This window comes from Sciurus vulgaris (genome assembly GCF_902686455.1).
Source record: "Sciurus vulgaris genome assembly, chromosome: 4".
Lineage (NCBI taxonomy): Eukaryota > Metazoa > Chordata > Mammalia > Rodentia > Sciuridae > Sciurus > Sciurus vulgaris.
Window position 1 is genome coordinate 7691550 of NC_136464.1, and position 19328 is coordinate 7710877.

Sequence of the window (19328 nt, forward strand, 5' to 3'; positions counted from 1 at the left end):
TTAAGGGGCTCCTTAGGCCTCTAGCTGCTGAATGATTTGTGCACAAGGAATCCCGCAGGAGAGAAAAGGTGGGGGTGCTCAGCACTCAGCTTCTTCCAGTGGGGTTTTGGATGACTCATCCCAGGCAGGTCGTGTCTCTCCTCACACTCCCCTCTCTTTGGGTTCTGGAAACCCTTCTTCTAGGCCAAAGAGTCCTAGGACTGATAATGACCCTCCCTGATCACTAGTCCTAGATTACTCCACCCCTGTGATTTACTTTCTCACATGCCCATAGCTTTTTCCCAATTGGAGTATGCCATGTGTTAATGACTGAAACCCTGACTGATTACTGGGGGCCAGTGGAACATAGTCCTGACATGTAGTCTTGTTGCCTGCAGCTGTTGGCCACAACCCTCAGAGAGACCTGGGTAGCGTACAGGACTGGATTGCTCCTCACTTATTGGGTAAGTTGCTTCTCCTCTCTGGGTCTTTGTCTTCCAATATACAACAAATCTTGTAAACTGAACGATATCCACATCCCTTCTGATTCTAACATGAGATTATTTCGGGATAGCCATTTTGAGTTCTGAGTTTTATATCACATGTGCAACTTGTATCCAGTGCTGCCATCATTTGAGCATCTAACATTGGCAATGAACAGGTGGGCAGTGCATTACCTGGATGCAGCAATGATTCTGGAGGAGGATTCAGAAGTACAACTCAGTTGTGCTGCACATCAGGGCACGGGGCCCCAACATCTGGTGCTGGTGGCCCGATAAGGCCCCGCGAGGTGGGTAATAGGAGGGGGGCCGGGAGCGCGGGAAGGAGGTTGAACCCAACAGCCATCCCCAGGTCCCTTCGCCACGGAAAAACTGCGGGCCGGTGGAGAGCAAATCTTTTTATTCCTTCGGGCCTCGGTCTTTTTGCCAGCAGAGGGCGGGCAGCGAGGCTCAGCGTTCTCAGCGCCTCTCAGCGGCGCAGGCGAGGCTCGAACCCTCGCACTGAGGACCAGTCTCAGCGCGCGGCCGGGGAGGGCGGGGCGAGGGCGAGGCCCACACGATTGGTGCCCAGCCCCAGGCCCCAGCCAATGGGAGGCGAGCGCGTCCCGGGGCGGGGCGGACGCCGCGCCTTAAGGCTGGGTGACGCGCAGAGCTGCGCTGCTGCGTTTGACCTGCCCCGCTGCCGTGTGTCCCGCACCGGCCTCTCAGGCGCCGTCAGGTACCGCGCGGGCGCCGCGGGGCTGGGACCGAGCCGGAGCCCGAGGTCGGGCCCCGGGCGTGCGGCCGCCGTCCGAAGCGGTCCGGGCGGGTTCCGCGGGCGTGCTGGGCATCCGCTGGCGGGCAGGCTCCGCCTCCGCGGCCCGCTCGCGCCGCGGGCGGCTCGGACCCGGCGGCCTGGAACCCGGCCGGCGCGCGGCTGTGGCGGGCAGGGCGGCGCATCCCCGGCCCGGTTCCGCGGGAGCAGGGCGGGCTGTGGATGTGGCACCGGGCGGAGCCGGCCGGCCCTGGCTCGCGGCCCGCGGGGCCGGGCCTCGGCCCTTCGCCCTTCCTGGTCCCAGCGCCCCGGCCCTCCGGCTGGGGTTTCCGGGAAGGAGGCGTTGGGGGCGCGGGAGCTGGGTCCCTGCGGTCGGCGAGGGCTGCCGGGGACGGCGCGGTCAGCGGCGACTTTGGCCTCGGGCGGGGCGCTGATGCAACCTGCGGGCGGGTCCGCCGCCTCCCTGGCAGCCCCTGCGCCCCGCCGCCAGCCCTGCCATCCCTCCCTCCCTCCCCAGCTTTCCCCCTTCAGCCTTTGTCCAAATAAAAGAATTACGGAAGTAGATCGTACCGTACAGTAACGTTAGTGTCAAGCGCTTGGGGCCAGCAGACCTTCCAGTGCGAAGATCCCGTCCTTAGGTTCCTTGGCAAACATTGCTAAGCATGGTGAATTCCGGTTGAATTCGGTGGAACGGCCTCCCCTGGCCTGCTGCATTTCGTCTTCTTGGCGTTCAGCTTTGCTTTTAGATAAATGAAGGTGATACCTTCAGGGGCGGGGGAGAGCGAGTTTGGAACGAAGTGTCTTTACCTTGCATTACTAACTTCCAAATTTTCCATTCTGAATCTCTCCTTCCGGGGTTGTAAGAGTTTCTGTAAGTAAACTAGTTACCTGACTTGAACCCAGAAGAGTTCTTTAAATTGTGATCCAAAATCTTTATTCTTATTACCTTGAAATAAACAGATTCTTTTCATTAGAATATCCTGGTTCTTCTGACTGAAGAGAATCTAGTTCTTGACTATGAAAAAGAATCTTTTAATCAAAACAAGATTTAAATACAGAACTTATTGTTCAGGGTTTTGCAGTTTTTCATGGCGTTTCATATTAGTTTTGCATTCCTCCCAATGTAAGTACTAAAAGTTCTTAAAAAGGTACTTTTTTCTCAAAGAGGTGATTTCATGTTTTTCCTGCACAGCCTTGACTACAGTTATTTGTGTGCACATTTTATGCCCCTTACTGCGTTCTTGAGGATGGTTTGAGTCTCATCTTAAAAATACGATAGAATGGGTGAATTTTGGAGGTGTGTGAAGGGTGCGGTGTGGTTTACCCAATCTTTTCTCAGTAGTAATCCTTAGTTGTTTGCCATTGACGCACTTGAGTTGAATTTTAGCAAGAATATCGATTGCATTAAAATGCTTTTGTTGGCAGAACTTTAAAAAAGAAAAAAGGCCTGTATTTGTGAATGGTTACCCCAGAAAAGTAAATATTTTCAATGGCTTTTTGATGACTTTACACTGACGATTCTTTCAGGGTAATTTAAGAAAATCATATTTAATAATGCAGGCTAAATTAACTCTTCAGAATGTGGCCTTTTATGGAAATTCTGTTGTAGGGAGGATCTACTCTAGGTGAGATGGCTGATGGGTGAGGGAGTAATGAGATCCTGAAAGATTGTGTTAATTAGGCAGATTACTTTAAAACATTAAGTATTAAAAGTGTTTAGCTTGTCAATAGTAATTTGTTCTCATTTCCAGGTTCTGAGTGTTGATTAAATGCACAACAGTTTGTAACATTATTTTTGACCTCTGAAGGCCATTAGATTTAGTGGTGGACTCTTGGTGAAAAGATTAGTTTTCCAGATGCAGAGAGTGGAAACCTCCTCAGTTACTTCTGCTTGGTCAGGGATGGGTGGCTGCAGTCTCATCTTGGTAGTCTCAGTTACCTTCTGTTACAATGTTGGCCACTTTAGGAGTCCTTAGTGTACTTAGGAATGACCTGGATTTTGACAGGCAGAGAATGCCAGGAGAATCCCTGACCTGGGCTAGGTGAATTTTAATTTTAAGGCATGGTTACTGGCCTTTTAAAAAACATGAGAGTCCAGCAGGGACAGACATGAAAACAAGTGGCCTAAAGTGTTAAAACCTGTGACAAAAGTCTGCAAAATTCTGGAACTCCTGTAGAGGGACTTGTGTGGTAAATTCTCTAGGGGAGGGTTGAACACAACAATAACAATGTGTATAGTGTTTATAGAAAAAAAGGTCAGTGCCTGTCTCTTACATATGGGATTGCAGGTAAGTTTCTTGTCTGTGTTTTCTGAATTTTTGTCAAGAAGATTATTTTTTTTAAGAGGAAAAAATTCAGTTTAAATCCTGAAATGTGGCACTGTTGACTTATGTTGTAGAAATTGGCTAGTTTCCTTGTGAATTCAGGGCAGAAGGGAACTAAATGACTGTTTTGTGCCAGGCTGTGAGTTTGCATGGGAACTCCTTAATCCTCAGTGGTGACCTTGAATGGCTTCAGCCTATTTTACAAATGGGGAAATCGAAGCTTAGAAGGATTGACAAAAATCACCCAGTGATACTCTTCAGAATTACAGAATTTAAATCCTGGTCACCAAACTGGGGACATTTCACTCTTTTGGTTTTCCAAACCCTTTGGAAGAGGAAATTATTGATGTTGGCTAGTTTTAAGACCATCTTGAATCTGTTCTAATATTTCTTATATAGTGCCAAGCACAGTAACCTGAACACAGAGGGCTCTTTAATAGAAATGTGTTTACAGGATTCTGGTACATCATGGTGTGTGCACCCTGTGACCTTTTCCAGTTCAACTCAGTATCTAGAATTCATCTTTAAGGATGATTTGAATGTCACTGTTGTGTCACTAATTTATGATTACCCTTTAATAAAACTGCCTGAACTCAGCAGATAAATGGATTTTTTTTGGTCCCATTTCTGTTGGGAATTAGCTGAGTAGATAACTGTTGTATAAAAAGGGAATGTTGAATTTAGATAATTGCAAAGATTCTTTTCACTTGCAGTCTCCCTGTTAACTAAAAAGATGTTATTCATTGTGTTTTTAGGGCTTTGTAACCCTTACCACCCTCCACCTTTTTTGTGAGTACCTCTCTGCCTCCTCCTAGTAAAGTCACCACTGCCAGCCTTGGTGGCTTAATTTGACCCTGTCCCTGAGGATCAGATGAACCCTTGGACCTAATTATAATCAAGGTTGCACTTCCTAGGGGTAGTGACTTCTACCTTTCTTTTTTCTTTTTTTTCCCCTGTGGTGCTGGGGATTGAACCCAGGGCCTATGTGCATTCGAGGCAAGCACTCTACCAACTGAGCTACAGCCCCAGGCCCCTACCTTCTTTTAACCACGTTCTGTTTCTCAGTTTATGAAACCCTATCTTTTAGTTTAGCTTTGATTGTGGCTTAAGTATTTGTCTAATGTACCCAGATGGGCATCCAGTTTCATTCCCAATAATGTTTTTTTTTTCTGATTATAAATGTAATTCCTGGTCATTGTAGAAAATGTGGAAGGTACAGAATAGTACAAATTGGCTCAGTGCCCTTTCCGTGCCTATCCTGACAGTGTTCCTTGTGTCTTTTGCATAGTCAGGTGTCATAAGACATCTTAAGGTATCATCCTGTGCTTATTTTAGGTGGCTACACATTATGTGTATGATGACACTGAACCATTCTCATATTGTTGAAACATCTTTTATACAAGGATGTTTCTCCACATTCCTGAACATTTTTTAAAAATAAATCTTAGGAGTCAAATTATTGGTTGGAGTCTGAACACCCCTAAGGCTTTATTATGGCTATAGAGCTCTTTAGAAAGCTGCACCTAGAGTGCCAGTAAGTATTGCCTGAGAGGATACATTGCTGTGTTTTATTATTAATGTGATAGGCAAAAAATAATGTCATTGAAATATTTAGTAGGTGAAACAGTTAATTGTACTGAGTAGAACATATGGAACTGAAGAAAGAAATCGAAACTGAGCATTTCAGGCTTAGTAGTGGTGTTCCTGAAGTCCTGTCCAGTACAAGTGGACGTTTTTGCTAGCAGCCACCTATAGTCTAAGGATTCTTTTATCACTCTTTTGGTTGTTAATACAGACCCCTTTGAGAAAGTCATGGACCTTCTCCTTAGAGAAATGAAAACCTCTGCCTAAAATTCTGCATTCCTTTTTAGGAGCTATTGGACCCTCTGAAAACCATCTTTGCATCTCAGGTTGAAAATCTGTATTCCAGTCTGAACCGTGGGAAGAAAGAATTGTTGGTAAGTCTTTGCAAACCAGAGTGCTGATTTTGCTTAGCAATTGTAGATTCCTGAACACTGGCTTTGTAGGATGGTGCCAAGTTGAAAGGGAAGTGAGCCAAACCCAAGGACTGTGTTTTGCTAATTTGGCAGCTCACATCAAGAATGCTGTAAGATTGTGCATGGTTTGACTTGTCATGGACAGGCTCTGCTGAAACATGAACGAACCAGTCTTTTAAAAAATAAGTATGTACAGACATACTAAGTACGCCTAGTTTTGGCACCTTTCTCCTAATCTTGACTTTATCTTGAAAACTTTTCCCCCACACATGATCTCTGTCCATGTTTTTGCATTTCCTTTCTGTTCTTAGTTCCTTCTGTACCTTAGTCTTTACTTCATGATGTGTCACGATCTTGAATGATGAACTGGATATAGAGGTGGGTGAACCGCTGGTGGGGTTTGGTATTAGGACTGGTAGCAACTGGAGACAGTAGCATGACTGACTGAAATATGCAGAATGTATGTGAGTGAATAGTGTGCTCAGAGATGCTCAGGGTTTCTTTCTTCTTCTTCATTTTTTTTTTTTTTTTTTTTTTAAATTTCATAGTGCTGGGAATTGAACCCAGGAACTCCAGCATGCTAGGCAAATGCTCTACCACTGAGCTGTATCCCTAACCCTGTTAAAGTTTTATTCAGTTAATTTATTTATTTGAGACAGGGTCTTTCTGTGTTGCTAAGACTGGCCTCAAATTTGCGATCCTCCTGCCTTAGCCTCTCAAGTAGCTGGGTCTGCAGGTGTATGCCATCATATACCTGACCATGTTTTAGTACTGAAATTCAGACAGATAACTGTAGTTTGATGTTTTCTAGGTCCTGATTATCTTTCCCTCCTTCAAACTGCTTTTCTGGTACAACTTTTCTTTTCTTGGGGGGTGGCGAGTTTTATAGAAGCAGTTATCCTAGCAAAATAAATTGTTTCTATGGGAATTGACTTTTTTATCTTTTACATTTATATTATTTTTTTGGTCTGACTATAAAAGGCTCTTTAAGACTTTTCCAAATTAAATTACAAAACATTTTTCCCTAGTCTTTGCCTTTCACCTTTGTTTATGATAAATCTGACCAACAGAAGCTTTAGATTTTTGTGACTAATAGGAATTTTACTTTTTGTAGTTTATGTCTTTAGGGTTTAGCTCTTTGTATCCCCCCAAAGTCAACTTTTCCTCTCTACATCTCTTAGTTTTCCTTGAGGACGATCCCTGATGTCTTTGCAGAATTCAAATTCTTTCTTAATTGCTTCACTCCCTGCATAGAGTCAAAATGCAAAAAAAGAAGCCAGCTGAGTAGGGATGGGCTGGGGGAAGGTGGTGGTGGTGGCAGCAAGGTCCTGTAGTGCTTTGCACTCTGGAAGCTGAGGTGGGAGGAGCACTTGAGCCCATGAGGTCAAAACCAGCCCCTGCCGGCAGCAGGGAGGAGAACGCAGAGATCAGGTGATGCCAGGTTCAAAATAAGCAACAAAAAACCCTCCTTCAAGCCCCAGAATAGTTCTGGACCCTGCTGCTCTCCTGTAGCCTTCTCTGATTTTCTCCCTTTGTAGAGGGTCAGCAAGTGCTCAGTGAGCAGACAGACTGACCCTGGGAGGCTTTCCTCCTAATGCCTTCTCTTTTCTTTGGACAGGTCTGTGGTTTTCCTGCTTGGAGGACAATGTTTTCCAAACTAGCACATCTGCAGACTGCTGCAGTGCTTTGCCGTGGAGTTCATTCTTCAGTGGCTTCTGCCACATCTGTTGCAACTAAAAAGACAGTCCAGGGACCTCCATCCTCGGATTACATTTTTGAACGAGAATCTAAATATGGTGCACACAATTACCACCCTTTACCTGTGGCCCTGGAGAAAGGAAAAGGTATGTTTTGAGTTAATTCACTTTTGCTTGGAACTTTTTATAAAAATGAATTGCTTCTCTGTTTTCTCTGTCCATTTCCCCAGATGCACTGAATGCCCGTGTTGTAGATGGGGTTCATTCGGCCTTTGCAGAGCGTCCAGTGTCACCTCGGGTCTACAGAGATGATCAGCTAGTCTTCCTCATGGTGGGCCTCACCAGGGGAATGTGGGAGAAATACAGAATGTACTGTAATATTATTGCCATTTTTTTCCTGCTAGTTTTTATTTTGGCTAAATCTTGGACAAATAGGAAAGTTGTAACAGTAATGCTAAACGTTTTCTTTTACTCTTCATCCAGAGTCCCTGAGTGCGCATATTTTGCCACTTTTGGAAAGCTCTCTTTTCCCCCTCCCACCCTGTATACTTTACATTTTTTCCTGAGCTGTTGGAGAGCAAGTAGCAGACATGATGCCTCTTTACCCCTAAATGCCCAGTGTGTCTTCCTAAGATATAGGACTTACTTTTTTCTCATGTAATTACTAAAATCAGGAAATTGACACTGATATAACACCATTAGTAATCAATAGACCCAGATTCATTCGTTGTCCTTTATAATAAAAGAACTTCTGATCATGAGTTATATCCAGTTGGCAAGTTTGTTGTCTTTTTCTTTTTTGTTACTGGGAATTCAACCCAGAGGAGCTCTACTACTAAACTACATCCTCAGCTCTCTCTTTTTTTTTTTTGGTAGCAGGGATTGAACTCAGGGGCACTCAGCCACCGAGCCACATCCCTAGCCCTGTTTTGTATTTTACAAAGACAGGGTCTCACTGAGTTCCTTAGCTCCTCGCTTTTGCTGATACTGGCTTTGAATTTGGGATTCTCCTGCCTCAGCCTCCCAAGCTGCTGGGATTACAGGCGTGCCACCATGCCTGACTCCCAGCTCTTTTTAATCTTAATTTTGAGGCAGGGTCTTGCTGAGTTGCTGAGGCTGCCTGGAATGTGCTCTCTTCCTGCCTCAGTCTCACCGGTTGCTGGGTTGAGACGTGTTCCAGTGTTGATCCAGAACGAGCCCCTCAGTCTTTATCTTTTCGATCCTGTTATTTTTGAAGTGCACTGGCTGATGATTTTGTAGTGCACTTCAGTTTGGGCTGGTGATTGCTAATGACCGCAGTCAGGTTAGTCACCTGTGTGGCGTCCTGCCCTTCTCAGTGCCTCATGGCGAGATCACCATTTCCCTGTTGCTGCTAGTGTTGGCTTCCACCGCTTGACAAGCTGTTGTCTGCCAGGCTTCTCCAGTGCCAAGTTACATTTTCCCCTTTGTCTTGTTGGGGCATAGTTTAAGACTGCAGATATCCTGTTACTCATGAAACTTACTTATGATTTTAGCATCCATGATTCTTGTCCAAATAAGTGATTATACTGATAGTTGCCAAATCATAATTTAATCTGCATTTTGAGATAACAGCCATAACAAATTAGTCCAGACTTTATTATTTGGCTTTGTGCCAGAAGATGACAATATAAGTATATTAAATATTTTTGTCATTACCAGTATTATTTTGGACCAGTACTGTAATATACACATATTTTCTTTTGACAAATGAAAATCTAAATTTATGCATTACAGGTTTAGAAACAATTTGTTTTTTGAAAATTTTCTTCACATACATTAGCAGAGTCTGGCCCTTGACAGTCTGGCTGCCTGGGTTCTAGTTCCTGTTTCCTGTGCCAGCCCAGACTAGTGACTGACTTGAGCTTCCATTTCCTTAGATCTGTACGACACAGTTCGTAACTCAGTTCGTAACTCTCGTGAGGGGTTTTGGTAAGGTGTGGAAGCACGTAACACAGTGTGATATATGGTAAAGGGTGGGTATCTACAAGCCCCTAATACATTCCAATGTCTACAGAGTCAGGGTTTTAAAAAATTTGTAATACACCTAACATAAAATTTACTATTTTAAGCATTCAGTCTAGTGGTATAAAATGTGATTTACAATGTTGTGTAGCCATCACCTGTGTCTAATTCCAGAACGTTTTCATTACCTCAGAAGGAAAGCTCACACCCATTAATATTCATCCCCTTTGCCCCCTTCCCTCAGCTGATGGTGACCACTGAGCTATTTTCTGCCTTTTTATGGATTTGCTTATTCTGAATGTTTCATATAAGTGGAACCTATAACATGTGGCCTTTGTGTCCAGCTTCTTTCACTTGGCCTAATGTTTTCAAGGTTCATTTATCCATGTTGTAGCGTGTGTCAGAATTTCATTCTTTTTTATGACTGAATAATATTTGATTGTATGTGGCACATTTTGTTGACTGTTCACCAGCTGATGGTGTTTGACTTGTTTCTACGTTTTGGCTATTGTGGAATAGGGCTGCTGTGAATGCCATACAAGTTCATGTTTGAACACCTGTCTTCCAGTTCTTTCTGGTGTGCTCTAGGAGTGGAGTTGCAGGGTCATTTGGTAATTCTGTGCGTAGCTTGTTGAGGAACTGCCGACTTTTCCACAGCAGCTCTACCATTTTACATTTAATACTAGCGATGTGCAAGAGTTCCAGGGTCTTCATGTCCTTGCCCGAACTTGTTTTCTTTTTTTTTTTTTTTTTTTAAGATTATAACCATTTTAGGGAGCATGAGACATTATCTTATTGTGGTTTTTGATCTACATTTCTCTAATGAGTAGTGATGATGGGTGTCTGTCTTGTGCTTTTTGCCATTTGTTTGCTTTTGGAAAAATATCTCTTTAAGTTGTCTATTTTTAATTTTTTAATGGATTTTGTTATTGAGTTATGAGAGTTCTGGATACTAGATTCTTATTCTATGTGATTTACAAATACATTCCTATTTTTTTCCTTTTGGTTCTGGAGATTAGAAATCCAGGGTAATTTACTACTGAGCCACATCCCAAGCCCTTTTTACTTTTTCTTTTGAGACAGGGTCTCAGGAAATTGCTGAGACTCGCCTCAAACTTGTGATCCTTCTACCTCAGCCTCTGGAGTTGCTGGGATTGCAGGTGTGCACCAATACACCCAGCCAAATATCCGTATTCTGTGGGTTGTTATAGTCTTCAATGATTATTGTCTATCATGTGTAACTTCTTTACTTTTAAATCCTAATGGCAGTAAATGTTAAAATTAGGTAAAAGCATCACTCCAGAGTTTATAACCTTTTTATGTTCTTCTTGTTCAGTGTATATTTTGATGCTGGATAGATAAAATATAACCTTAATAATTCCTTATAAACCCGTTTATTATGCTTGAGCTGAAACAACCTTAACCATGAAAAAATACATGGAGTTTTACACGTAGGCATTCAGAGAGCTTGTTAGCAGTCTTAATCTTTGGACTTCATGTCACATAGTAATTTTCTAAAATTCTTTTCCTTCCTGACATATTTTAGGTATCTACCTGTGGGATGTAGAAGGCAGAAAATATTTTGACTTCCTGAGTGCTTATAGTGCTGTCAACCAAGGGCACTGTCACCCCAAGATTGTGAATGCTCTCAAGAGTCAGGCGGACAAGCTGACGCTAACATCGCGGGCTTTCTATAATAACGTGCTTGGTGAATACGAGGAGTATATTACCAAACTGTTCAATTACCATAAAGTTCTTCCCATGAATACAGGTAAAGCATTTCCTTTTCTTATTAAATATTAATTCCTGATAATTTAAAGCATTTTTAAATCTGAGCATCTCCTCCCAACTAGGAGTGGAGGCTGGGGAGACTGCCTGCAAACTTGCGCGCCGGTGGGGCTACTCTGTGAAGGGCATTCAGAAATATAAGGCCAAGATTGTGTTTGCAGGTACGTGACGCTAAGCACCGTTACGATTTCAATATACGGTTTCATTTTCCACTTTAATTACTGATGAAATATTTCTGGTGTGCTTGCTTGGTACATGACATGTTATTTGATGAATATTTCATAAAAATTAATGAGGAATTTCCTCTTCTTGGACTTATTTCAAATTATTTCTTCATATATGAGATTTTCTTAACTCCTACTTTTCCTCCCTCAAATGAGTGATTCTATGATTTAATTTCTCATCTGCATATTTTTCCCATAGCAGTTTTCCAGTTAGATGGCCTGTGGTGGAGGGGTTTGGTCATGTTTTGGGGTTAGGATATGTTAGAGGGGCCACATCCTATGTAAGATGTGACTTTTGAGTCTTAATGTTGGTTGTATCATTGTGCCACATTCTTCTTAGAGGCTTTTGGGAAGAGGAGGCCTTGGGCTGCCCCTGTTACACTTATGAGAATGATAGAGAGGAACAACTTGAATTCTGGTTAGGGAAACTAACAGTTAATTGAGATGATGTCATCTAACTCTAGGAATTTTTATAGGATGTTCAAATAATAGGTTTTGACTTTCTAAGCTTTGTTTGATTTTTAATTTAAAAAAGTATGTATCGATTTATCACTATGATCAAAATTAATTCTTGTGCTAATTCTTAATAATTAAAATCATTAAATATTTTACCTTGTGAACACATGCAGTTAAATTATAAACCCCATAACATGATATAAGCCAGAGTTCAATTGATGGGCAGAGGCAATCGGTATTTAAGATGACAGATTAGTATTGCCAAAGAAAAAATCTTTATACAACTCTGTAACTTGCCATTTTAAAATCTTGTGCCTTAGTTGTAGGACAACATAACTGTCTCTTGCAAACAAAAATAGTGTTTCTGGTGATTTTCATTCTTACAGACTGTTTCCAGTCTCTTTCATATTAGCAAAGGGTGCAAAGATGTTTTCACCCGAGTATTGAAAGAAGCTGGTGAGTCAGTGGGGTGGAGAGACAGCGGAAGACTGTCCCCAACTGTAAGTCCCCTATACCTGCAGGGTGAGGATGAGACACCTGATGTTAGGCAGAGAACAGACAGGCTCATGGTCTTATTGGTGCGTTTTTCTTAAGCCTGGCCAGAATCAATATGCTATTGTTTGTAGATGAGTAAAAGATGGGGTTACTTGTGGGTGAGAGGAGGAGAAGGAGGCTTTTGCCGGAGTAGCACCTGGAGATGCCAAGAAGCATTATTAAGAGAATGATCCAGTACTGAGTTAATGGCATTGCTGCTGGCTGAGGTAGTGGGAAGATATAAAAACATCCTTAATGTGGGTGCGTCCCGATCTCTCTATTATTCTACATTATTCCTTTCCTTTTTGAATTCTGCCCCATCTGAAGGTACCTAGTGAGATGCTTTGCTGGTTTATGTTATAGTGTTAGTTCCCTCCTAGAGAGGAAGCTCCCTGAGGGGCAGGGAGCTTGCCAGTGTAATCTCCCTTCATTCCCTGCTGCTGGAATAGTACCTGACATCTAGTGGGTCCTCAGTCACATTTACTAGAGGTAGAATAGTGATCCTGAAGAAAGGCAGTGGTCTGTCATTTAGGTGATAAAGCATCGTAATGGCAGGGAAGGCAGAATGGAAAGTGCTTGGTTGCCTGAGGATCTTTTCCACAAATGAAATGGAAAATGCATTCTGTTGAGTAGTTAGCCTGCAGTATTGGTGTTTGAAAAGGAAGAGTACTGGTTCTCTGTGGAGGGCATTCTCTTTCTCATATCGGTATCATAAATGTGCCTTCTCTAGAAAACACGCACTGAGGATTGGGGTTGGGAGGATTCTAAGTAAAGTGAGTGTCCTCAGGGCTCTATGCAACAGTCAGGAGGCCAGTAGAGAAGGGCCTTGGTAGGAATTCCAAGGCCAGACCTAGTGGACTTAACGTCAGATGAACCAAGGTGTTTAATATTGGATTAGCTTTAATAGTAGAAGCTCATCAGAGGTTCTCCAAAGCAAATTCTGAATTTATTTTTTAGTCAGACTTCTCAAGGTATTTGGTAGGGGTAGTGCTTTTTAAATTCTTGGGTTCTTTAGAATAATCACTGTTTGTTTCTCCTTTCTAGCTGGAAATTTTTGGGGTAGAACGTTATCTGCTATCTCCAGTTCCACAGACCCAACCAGTTATGATGGGTTTGGACCCTTTATGCCAGGTTTTGAAGTCATCCCATACAATGATCTTCCTGCACTCGAGGTACTTCAGTGTAACATGGTGCTTAGCTCAGAGTGACTACAAAAAATTTTGAATGATTTTTTTTGTTGAATATGTGGATTCAAAATATGCTCATAGCATATTTTGCATATTTTGAGAACAGCTCAGTGAGAGTGCTTACCTAGCATGTGGGAGGCCCTGGGCTCCATCCCCAGCACTGCAAAACAAAACAAGTCCTGTGACTCCAGTGAACATTTGTCTTATTCATTTGGGCCAAAGTTCAGACTCATTCTTAGTAATGGTTGGTAGTTTGCAGTGGTTCTATGGTCTTAATCCTAAGGACCAACCAACCAACAGCCCCTTCATGTTTGTATCTTTCCTAATACCCTGAGCATTACCTGCTTAATTCCTCTATAAAATTTCAGTTTTCAGCCAGCTTTTTAAAGTCATCAGGTAGGGTCTTTTTAAAAAAAATTTATTTTTCTCAGTGATACTGGGGATTAAACCCCGGACCTCACCCATGCCAAGCACATGCTGTACCACGAAGCCACATCCCTGGCTCCAAAGTGGAGTACTTTTGTAAAAAAGCCTAAAATAGCTCTAAAAGGCAATTTGCTATAGGTTTTATTTATATATAGTTATGTGTTAGAAAAGCGTAGGATAGTATAATTTAAACCTGAAATATTCGGAGTGTTTGGGAATTGAATGCCAGTGGGAAATGTTATATTTGTGAAGTAGAATACAAGTTAGTACAAAAAACTTGATTTGCATACTTACTTTCCACAGGAAAATGTGTGTAGTATATAGTTTCAGATTCACAAATACGGTAGAAAGGAAGTCGTTAAAACTTACTCCTCTTTCTTCTGCAGCGTGCTCTTCAGGATCCCAGCGTTGCCGCCTTCATGGTAGAACCCATTCAGGGTGAAGCCGGCGTTGTTGTTCCAGATCCAGGTTACCTAGTGGGAGTGAGAGAACTCTGCACCAGGCACCAGGTTGTCCACGTTAACAGAACTAGCGGGCCCTGCTTGACTTCTGTCCCTGAATTCTGTTAGGATAAGCATGGAGATTAAATCGCCTTTCCACTAGAGGGAGACATAATCCAAGAGTTTAGGAACTTGCAAGTACTTAGAGGTTGTGTGGGAAGCTGATCTGTGACAGTTCTGGAGCTCTGGGCTGGAACCTGCGCTCTGGGCAGAGCTGCAGACCTCCTGGCCCTCACTGTTTTCCTCCTCTCTTCCTGGGAGTCTTGCACTATTAACATTTCCCAAACCCTGTGCCATGTCCCTCTGCTGCAGAAGTTTTGGCCACGCCCCTCGCCCACCAAGGCTGTCATGAGTGGATTTTGTTGGCCATTTTCCGTTCCTGACACATGGAAGCTATTTGATGGACGTTTATGGGGCAATTAAGTGATTTTATCCCGGAGGGTAGCGGTAGCCCTCCCACCCCCTCACATGTGCATAAGTGGATCTGTGCCCCAGGGGCCCCTGGAGAGGTCATGGCCCCCTGCAGCAAACAGTTGGTGTGTCTTGGCTTTTCATAGGACACTCTTGAAGTTGTGTGGGTAATTAAGCCATTCTCACAGATTGGAGGGCATTCGAAATTACACGTTTGCTGGGAGGGGAAATAAGGCCATACTGTTTTCTCTGTGGAAAGGAAAATGAATTAATGCTGTTATGTTGTTTCCCAATAGGTCCTGTTTATTGCCGACGAGATTCAGACAGGGTTGGCCAGGACTGGCAGGTGGCTGGCTGTTGATCATGAAGGCGTCAGACCTGACCTGGTTCTCCTTGGAAAGGCCCTTTCTGGTGGCTTATACCCTGTAAGTTCAGTGTTGAGCTTTCTTCCCATTCTCTGCTCTCCTGAAGTAGACCTCTAAAATACTTCAACACCTACTGGTTGTGGAAATTAATACCTTTCAGATGGTTTTAAAATGTTTTATTTGTTCTTTTTAGATGTACATGACAGTAGAGAGTGATTTTACATATTATGCATACATGGACTATAGCTTATTAGGGTAGATGGTTTGGTTTTCACCAGTAGTTCTGTGGGCCACCTGGAATATCTGTACTAAAAAGGTTTTTTGTGTTCCACTTAGTTGAGTTTGCCTAAAGAGTGGAGCATGCCTTGGAATTTGCTGTGGCATTTGATTTGGATGGAAGCATTTTACCTGAAAACTGGTCTGCAGATGCCTGTCCTTTTGGCATAACTAAGTGTTTAGAACCACAGCTGATGAATATAGGGGTTGACAATAGCAGTGTCTGGCCGTGTTCTTGGTCTTGCTCTCCAGAACTAATAGTTGGGCCTCAATGAAGTCCCGGAGGGGAGGAGTTGCTTCTGCGTAGATGGACTGCCTTGCTGAGGGGGGTGCATGGCTGTTTTCTAAGCAGCCAGACAGAGCATTTCCCTTGAAACCAGAGGAGATCATAGTTATGCCATTGCAGAAATGACTTTCCACATTTAGTTCTGAAATCGCATTGTTCTGTGCCATTGAAGTGCGCCTAGCGTATTTGTGACGTGTTCGGGGATCACTGCTAATTACTGGTGACAGATATAAACTCTCATTTGTTGAAGGGTTTGTGTATCTTTAATATCATAGCTGTATAAATTTTCATGTTCCTGGTGTGCTAAGAATGAGAATTCTGCCTGAGAAATACGGGGTGAACTGGCTGTCTTCCAGGTGTCGGCGGTGTTGTGTGATGATGAAATCATGCTGACCATCAAACCTGGGGAGCACGGCTCTACGTACGGTGGCAATCCACTAGGCTGCCGTGTGGCCATCGCAGCCCTTGAGGTAAAACTGGCCCAGCCAAACACCAGCTGCCTCCTCAAGGAGTGTTGAAGTGATTTTAAATTTGGGCCCATGGCATAATAAGAAATTGAATAAGACTGTGAGGTATTAGACAACGTGAAGTACAGAGGAAAGACTTCAAGAGCACGGCTTCTCAAGGCCGTTTGACCTGTCACCTTGAGCTATCAGTCACAGGGGCTTGGGACCCTCAGGCCCTGGTTGCCCCTGAGAGAGTGCTGATCTACTGATCTGCTTTTGGCTTAGCAGGCAGGACTTCTCGTTCCCCGGAGTACGGGTTCCAAGGGTAGAGGCCGAGCGGGTGCTCAGCATGCCCGCAGTCCTGGGCTCAGTCCCCAGCTCTGCACATGCAACCCGCCATTTCAGTGCTTTCAGGCTTGAGCATAAAACCATCACACAATCTCCGAGGATGGATTTTGTTTTTAGAGGAAAGAAAGGAAACTCTGCAATTTTAAAATTATAGTCTTCAAATTAACTACAACTGATTGTGTCTAAACAATAGTATATCATAAATTACATTAAACACGTCTATATTTTGCCGTGAAATCAGGTTGACAATAGATACGTGACTAATGCAAGGCTCTGAGGTGTTGTCTGTTTAATTAGAACTTAACATAGACCTTGAAAAATGAGTGATAACTGAGTTGCTCTAAGTCTTGTTTTCCTTTGCTGTAGTCCATGTCGCCCTCCCAGGAGCAATCAGAAAAGGGCATTCGTAACCATCACTTAATTTTGCTTTAAATAGGTTTTGGAGGAAGAAAACCTCGCTGCAAATGCAGATAAGATGGGTACTATCTTGAGGAACGAACTCATGAAGCTGCCCTCTGACATTGTAACTGCCGTGAGAGGAAAAGGGTTGTTAAATGCTATTGTTATTAGAGAGACCAAAGGTATGTCGATAACACACTCCTATTGTTTTTTAAGGATGAGCCTAGAGTATGTTTGACACTTTGGTTGGTTGCCACTTCAGTTGGGTGTAGGGGACCCTCTGCACTGTCCGCTGGCCTGTTGGCCGGGTCTTTAGATGGAGCAGCATGAGTGCACATTAACTAACTGACCTGCTGCCGTTCCTCTCAGGCATCTGTTTTTCCACCTTCAGTGAGTCACACAGCACTTGGAGGTTCTGAGTTGTTTTCTGTCAGTCTGGATGGAATGCTGTTCTTGGGAGTCTCCTTTTTGCTGTTGTTATCCCTCACCTGGATACTTTCTACACCAGCTGAGTAATGATAATAGCAATGATGATGTTGATGATAATAAAAATAATGCCAGCTGTCACTTAGTGGACAGTTTGATGTTCCAGTGTATCATTGGTAATAACCCTCAAGGGCTCCTTTTTTGGATTTTCTTATGATAACACTTCCTTTTAAAGCAGTGATTCCAGCCTCGGCTGCACTTTAGAGTCACCTAGGGGACTTTCTTGGCCTTGCCCTGGAGACTCTGATTTGATGGGTCGGGTGGGACACTGGCATTAGCAGTGGCTCTTTCATGATTTTGATGTGCAATCAGGGTTGAGAACACACCATGAAGTGACCAGCTCACGGCACAGCTCAGGCAGCATGTCCCTTTTAGGGGTGCTTGTTGTTCCCCAAGTTTTGAGTATTGCTCATTCTGAGTCAAGTTTTTTTGCATTAGTTCCTGAATAATTAGGTTGAGCATTCCTAATCTGCAAGTACAGAATGCTCCAGATTTCAAGGTTTTGAGCACCAGCATGACACCAGAGGTGGAAAATTCCACATTTGACCTCATGCCCTTTTTATTTTCAGATGGGGTTTTTTCTAAGTTGCTGAGGGTCTTGCTTAGTTGCCAAGGCTGGCATCAAAATTTTGATCCTCCTGTCAGCCTCTCGAGTAGCTGGGAGTACTGGTGTGTACATGTAATTTGCTCATGTAATTTTAATGTTTTGTTTTGTTTTTTTGACAGTATGGGGACTAACCCAGGGCCTTGTACATGCTAGCCAAGTGAGCTACACACCCAGCCAGGAGTAACTTAATTTTTGAGAATTATAAGAGGGCTCACATATAGCCAGTGGTACAGCATTTGGGTACTGTCTCTAGCACCAAAAATCAGAATAAAACTGTCCTGCATCTTGGTGCTTCCTTTCTTGAGCTGGCACTGGGAATTCCCTTTTGCCAGGCTGCCACCCGTGTAACATGAGGGGATGTTTAGACGTTTATCCTTGATGAGCACATGTGTGTGACCATTTTTCTGTAGATTACGATGCTTGGAAGGTGTGTCTGCGGCTTCGAGATAATGGGCTTCTGGCTAAGCCCACCCATGGCGACATCATCAGGTTTGCTCCTCCGCTGGTGATCAAGGAGGGTGAGATCCAGGAGGCGGTGGAGATCATCAACAAGACCATCCTGTCTTTCTGAGGGTGGACCTGCTCAGTGGCTCCTGGGGGCCGGCTGGAGATGGGGTCCCGAGAAAGCCCTGCTCTGAATGCCGGCACATTCACTCCCACGTGTCTTCAAAGACTTTTTTGGGACATATATTTTTTCAGTTGATACATAATAGAGTGACATTTATGAACCTGCAGGTGGCTGTGTGGTACAACTAAAAGAATGAGTGGCATCTACATGTGGTCAGTGTTCTGAGGTGTGTGTGCTTTCTAAGGTGAATTGCATCTACCTGTGTAGAGACAACCTTCAAATCAAGTCCTTCAGTATAATTTATATACGTTTTTATAATTTCCTTGCCTGGGATAAATGTTTTGTATTTGAAAAAGTTATCTCTGAGATAGTACATGAAAGACATGCTTGACTTTATAATACTGAATCATTGCAATCATTGAGCATTAGGATGATTAATGGGTAAACGTATGTAAAATGCTAGTTTGAAGTAAACTTTATATTGGCCAGCACCAGAGTATTCTATGGATGTCATCATTTCTAATTAAGAATTCATTCCTAAATTATGTTTTAAGTCCTTGATTATAATTTGTAAAAATATTGTTTATTTTCAACATTTCTTTAAATTTAAAATAAAGCTTTTATTTACAATGTCTGTTTTGTGATCAGTGTGCTATTCCTGCAGTCTTATCAGGCACCTAACATCTTTAACCTCTTGGGGAATGTTCTTACCTTGCTTTATTCCTTGTGTTTTCTAAGAGCACTTTAGCTTTCTTTGGTGACCTATGGAAGGATAGGAATTAGAAAA

General features: G+C 43.2%; 1 protein-coding gene across 3 annotated transcripts; it reads left to right on the forward strand.

Annotated features, from left to right (window-relative positions):
* The first annotated feature begins 1096 nt into the window (after positions 1-1096).
* Positions 1097-19173, forward strand: OAT (ornithine aminotransferase). Of its 3 annotated transcripts, XM_079138078.1 has the most exons (11): positions 1130-1197; positions 5429-5515; positions 7173-7398; positions 10781-11005; positions 11088-11183; positions 13281-13408; positions 14236-14358; positions 15057-15185; positions 16044-16157; positions 16918-17062; positions 18384-19173. In XM_079138078.1, exons 3-11 carry the CDS (start codon positions 7200-7202, stop codon positions 18542-18544), a joined length of 1320 nt encoding a protein of 439 aa, XP_078994204.1. In that variant the 5' UTR covers positions 1130-1197; positions 5429-5515; positions 7173-7199; the 3' UTR covers positions 18545-19173. The 3 variants fall into 3 exon arrangements, with proteins under 3 accessions (XP_078994205.1, XP_078994204.1, XP_078994203.1); XM_079138079.1 differs by lacking the exon at positions 5429-5515 and having other exon boundaries at positions 1097-1197; XM_079138077.1 differs by lacking the exon at positions 1130-1197 and having other exon boundaries at positions 5090-5515.
* The last annotated feature ends 155 nt before the right edge of the window (positions 19174-19328 follow it).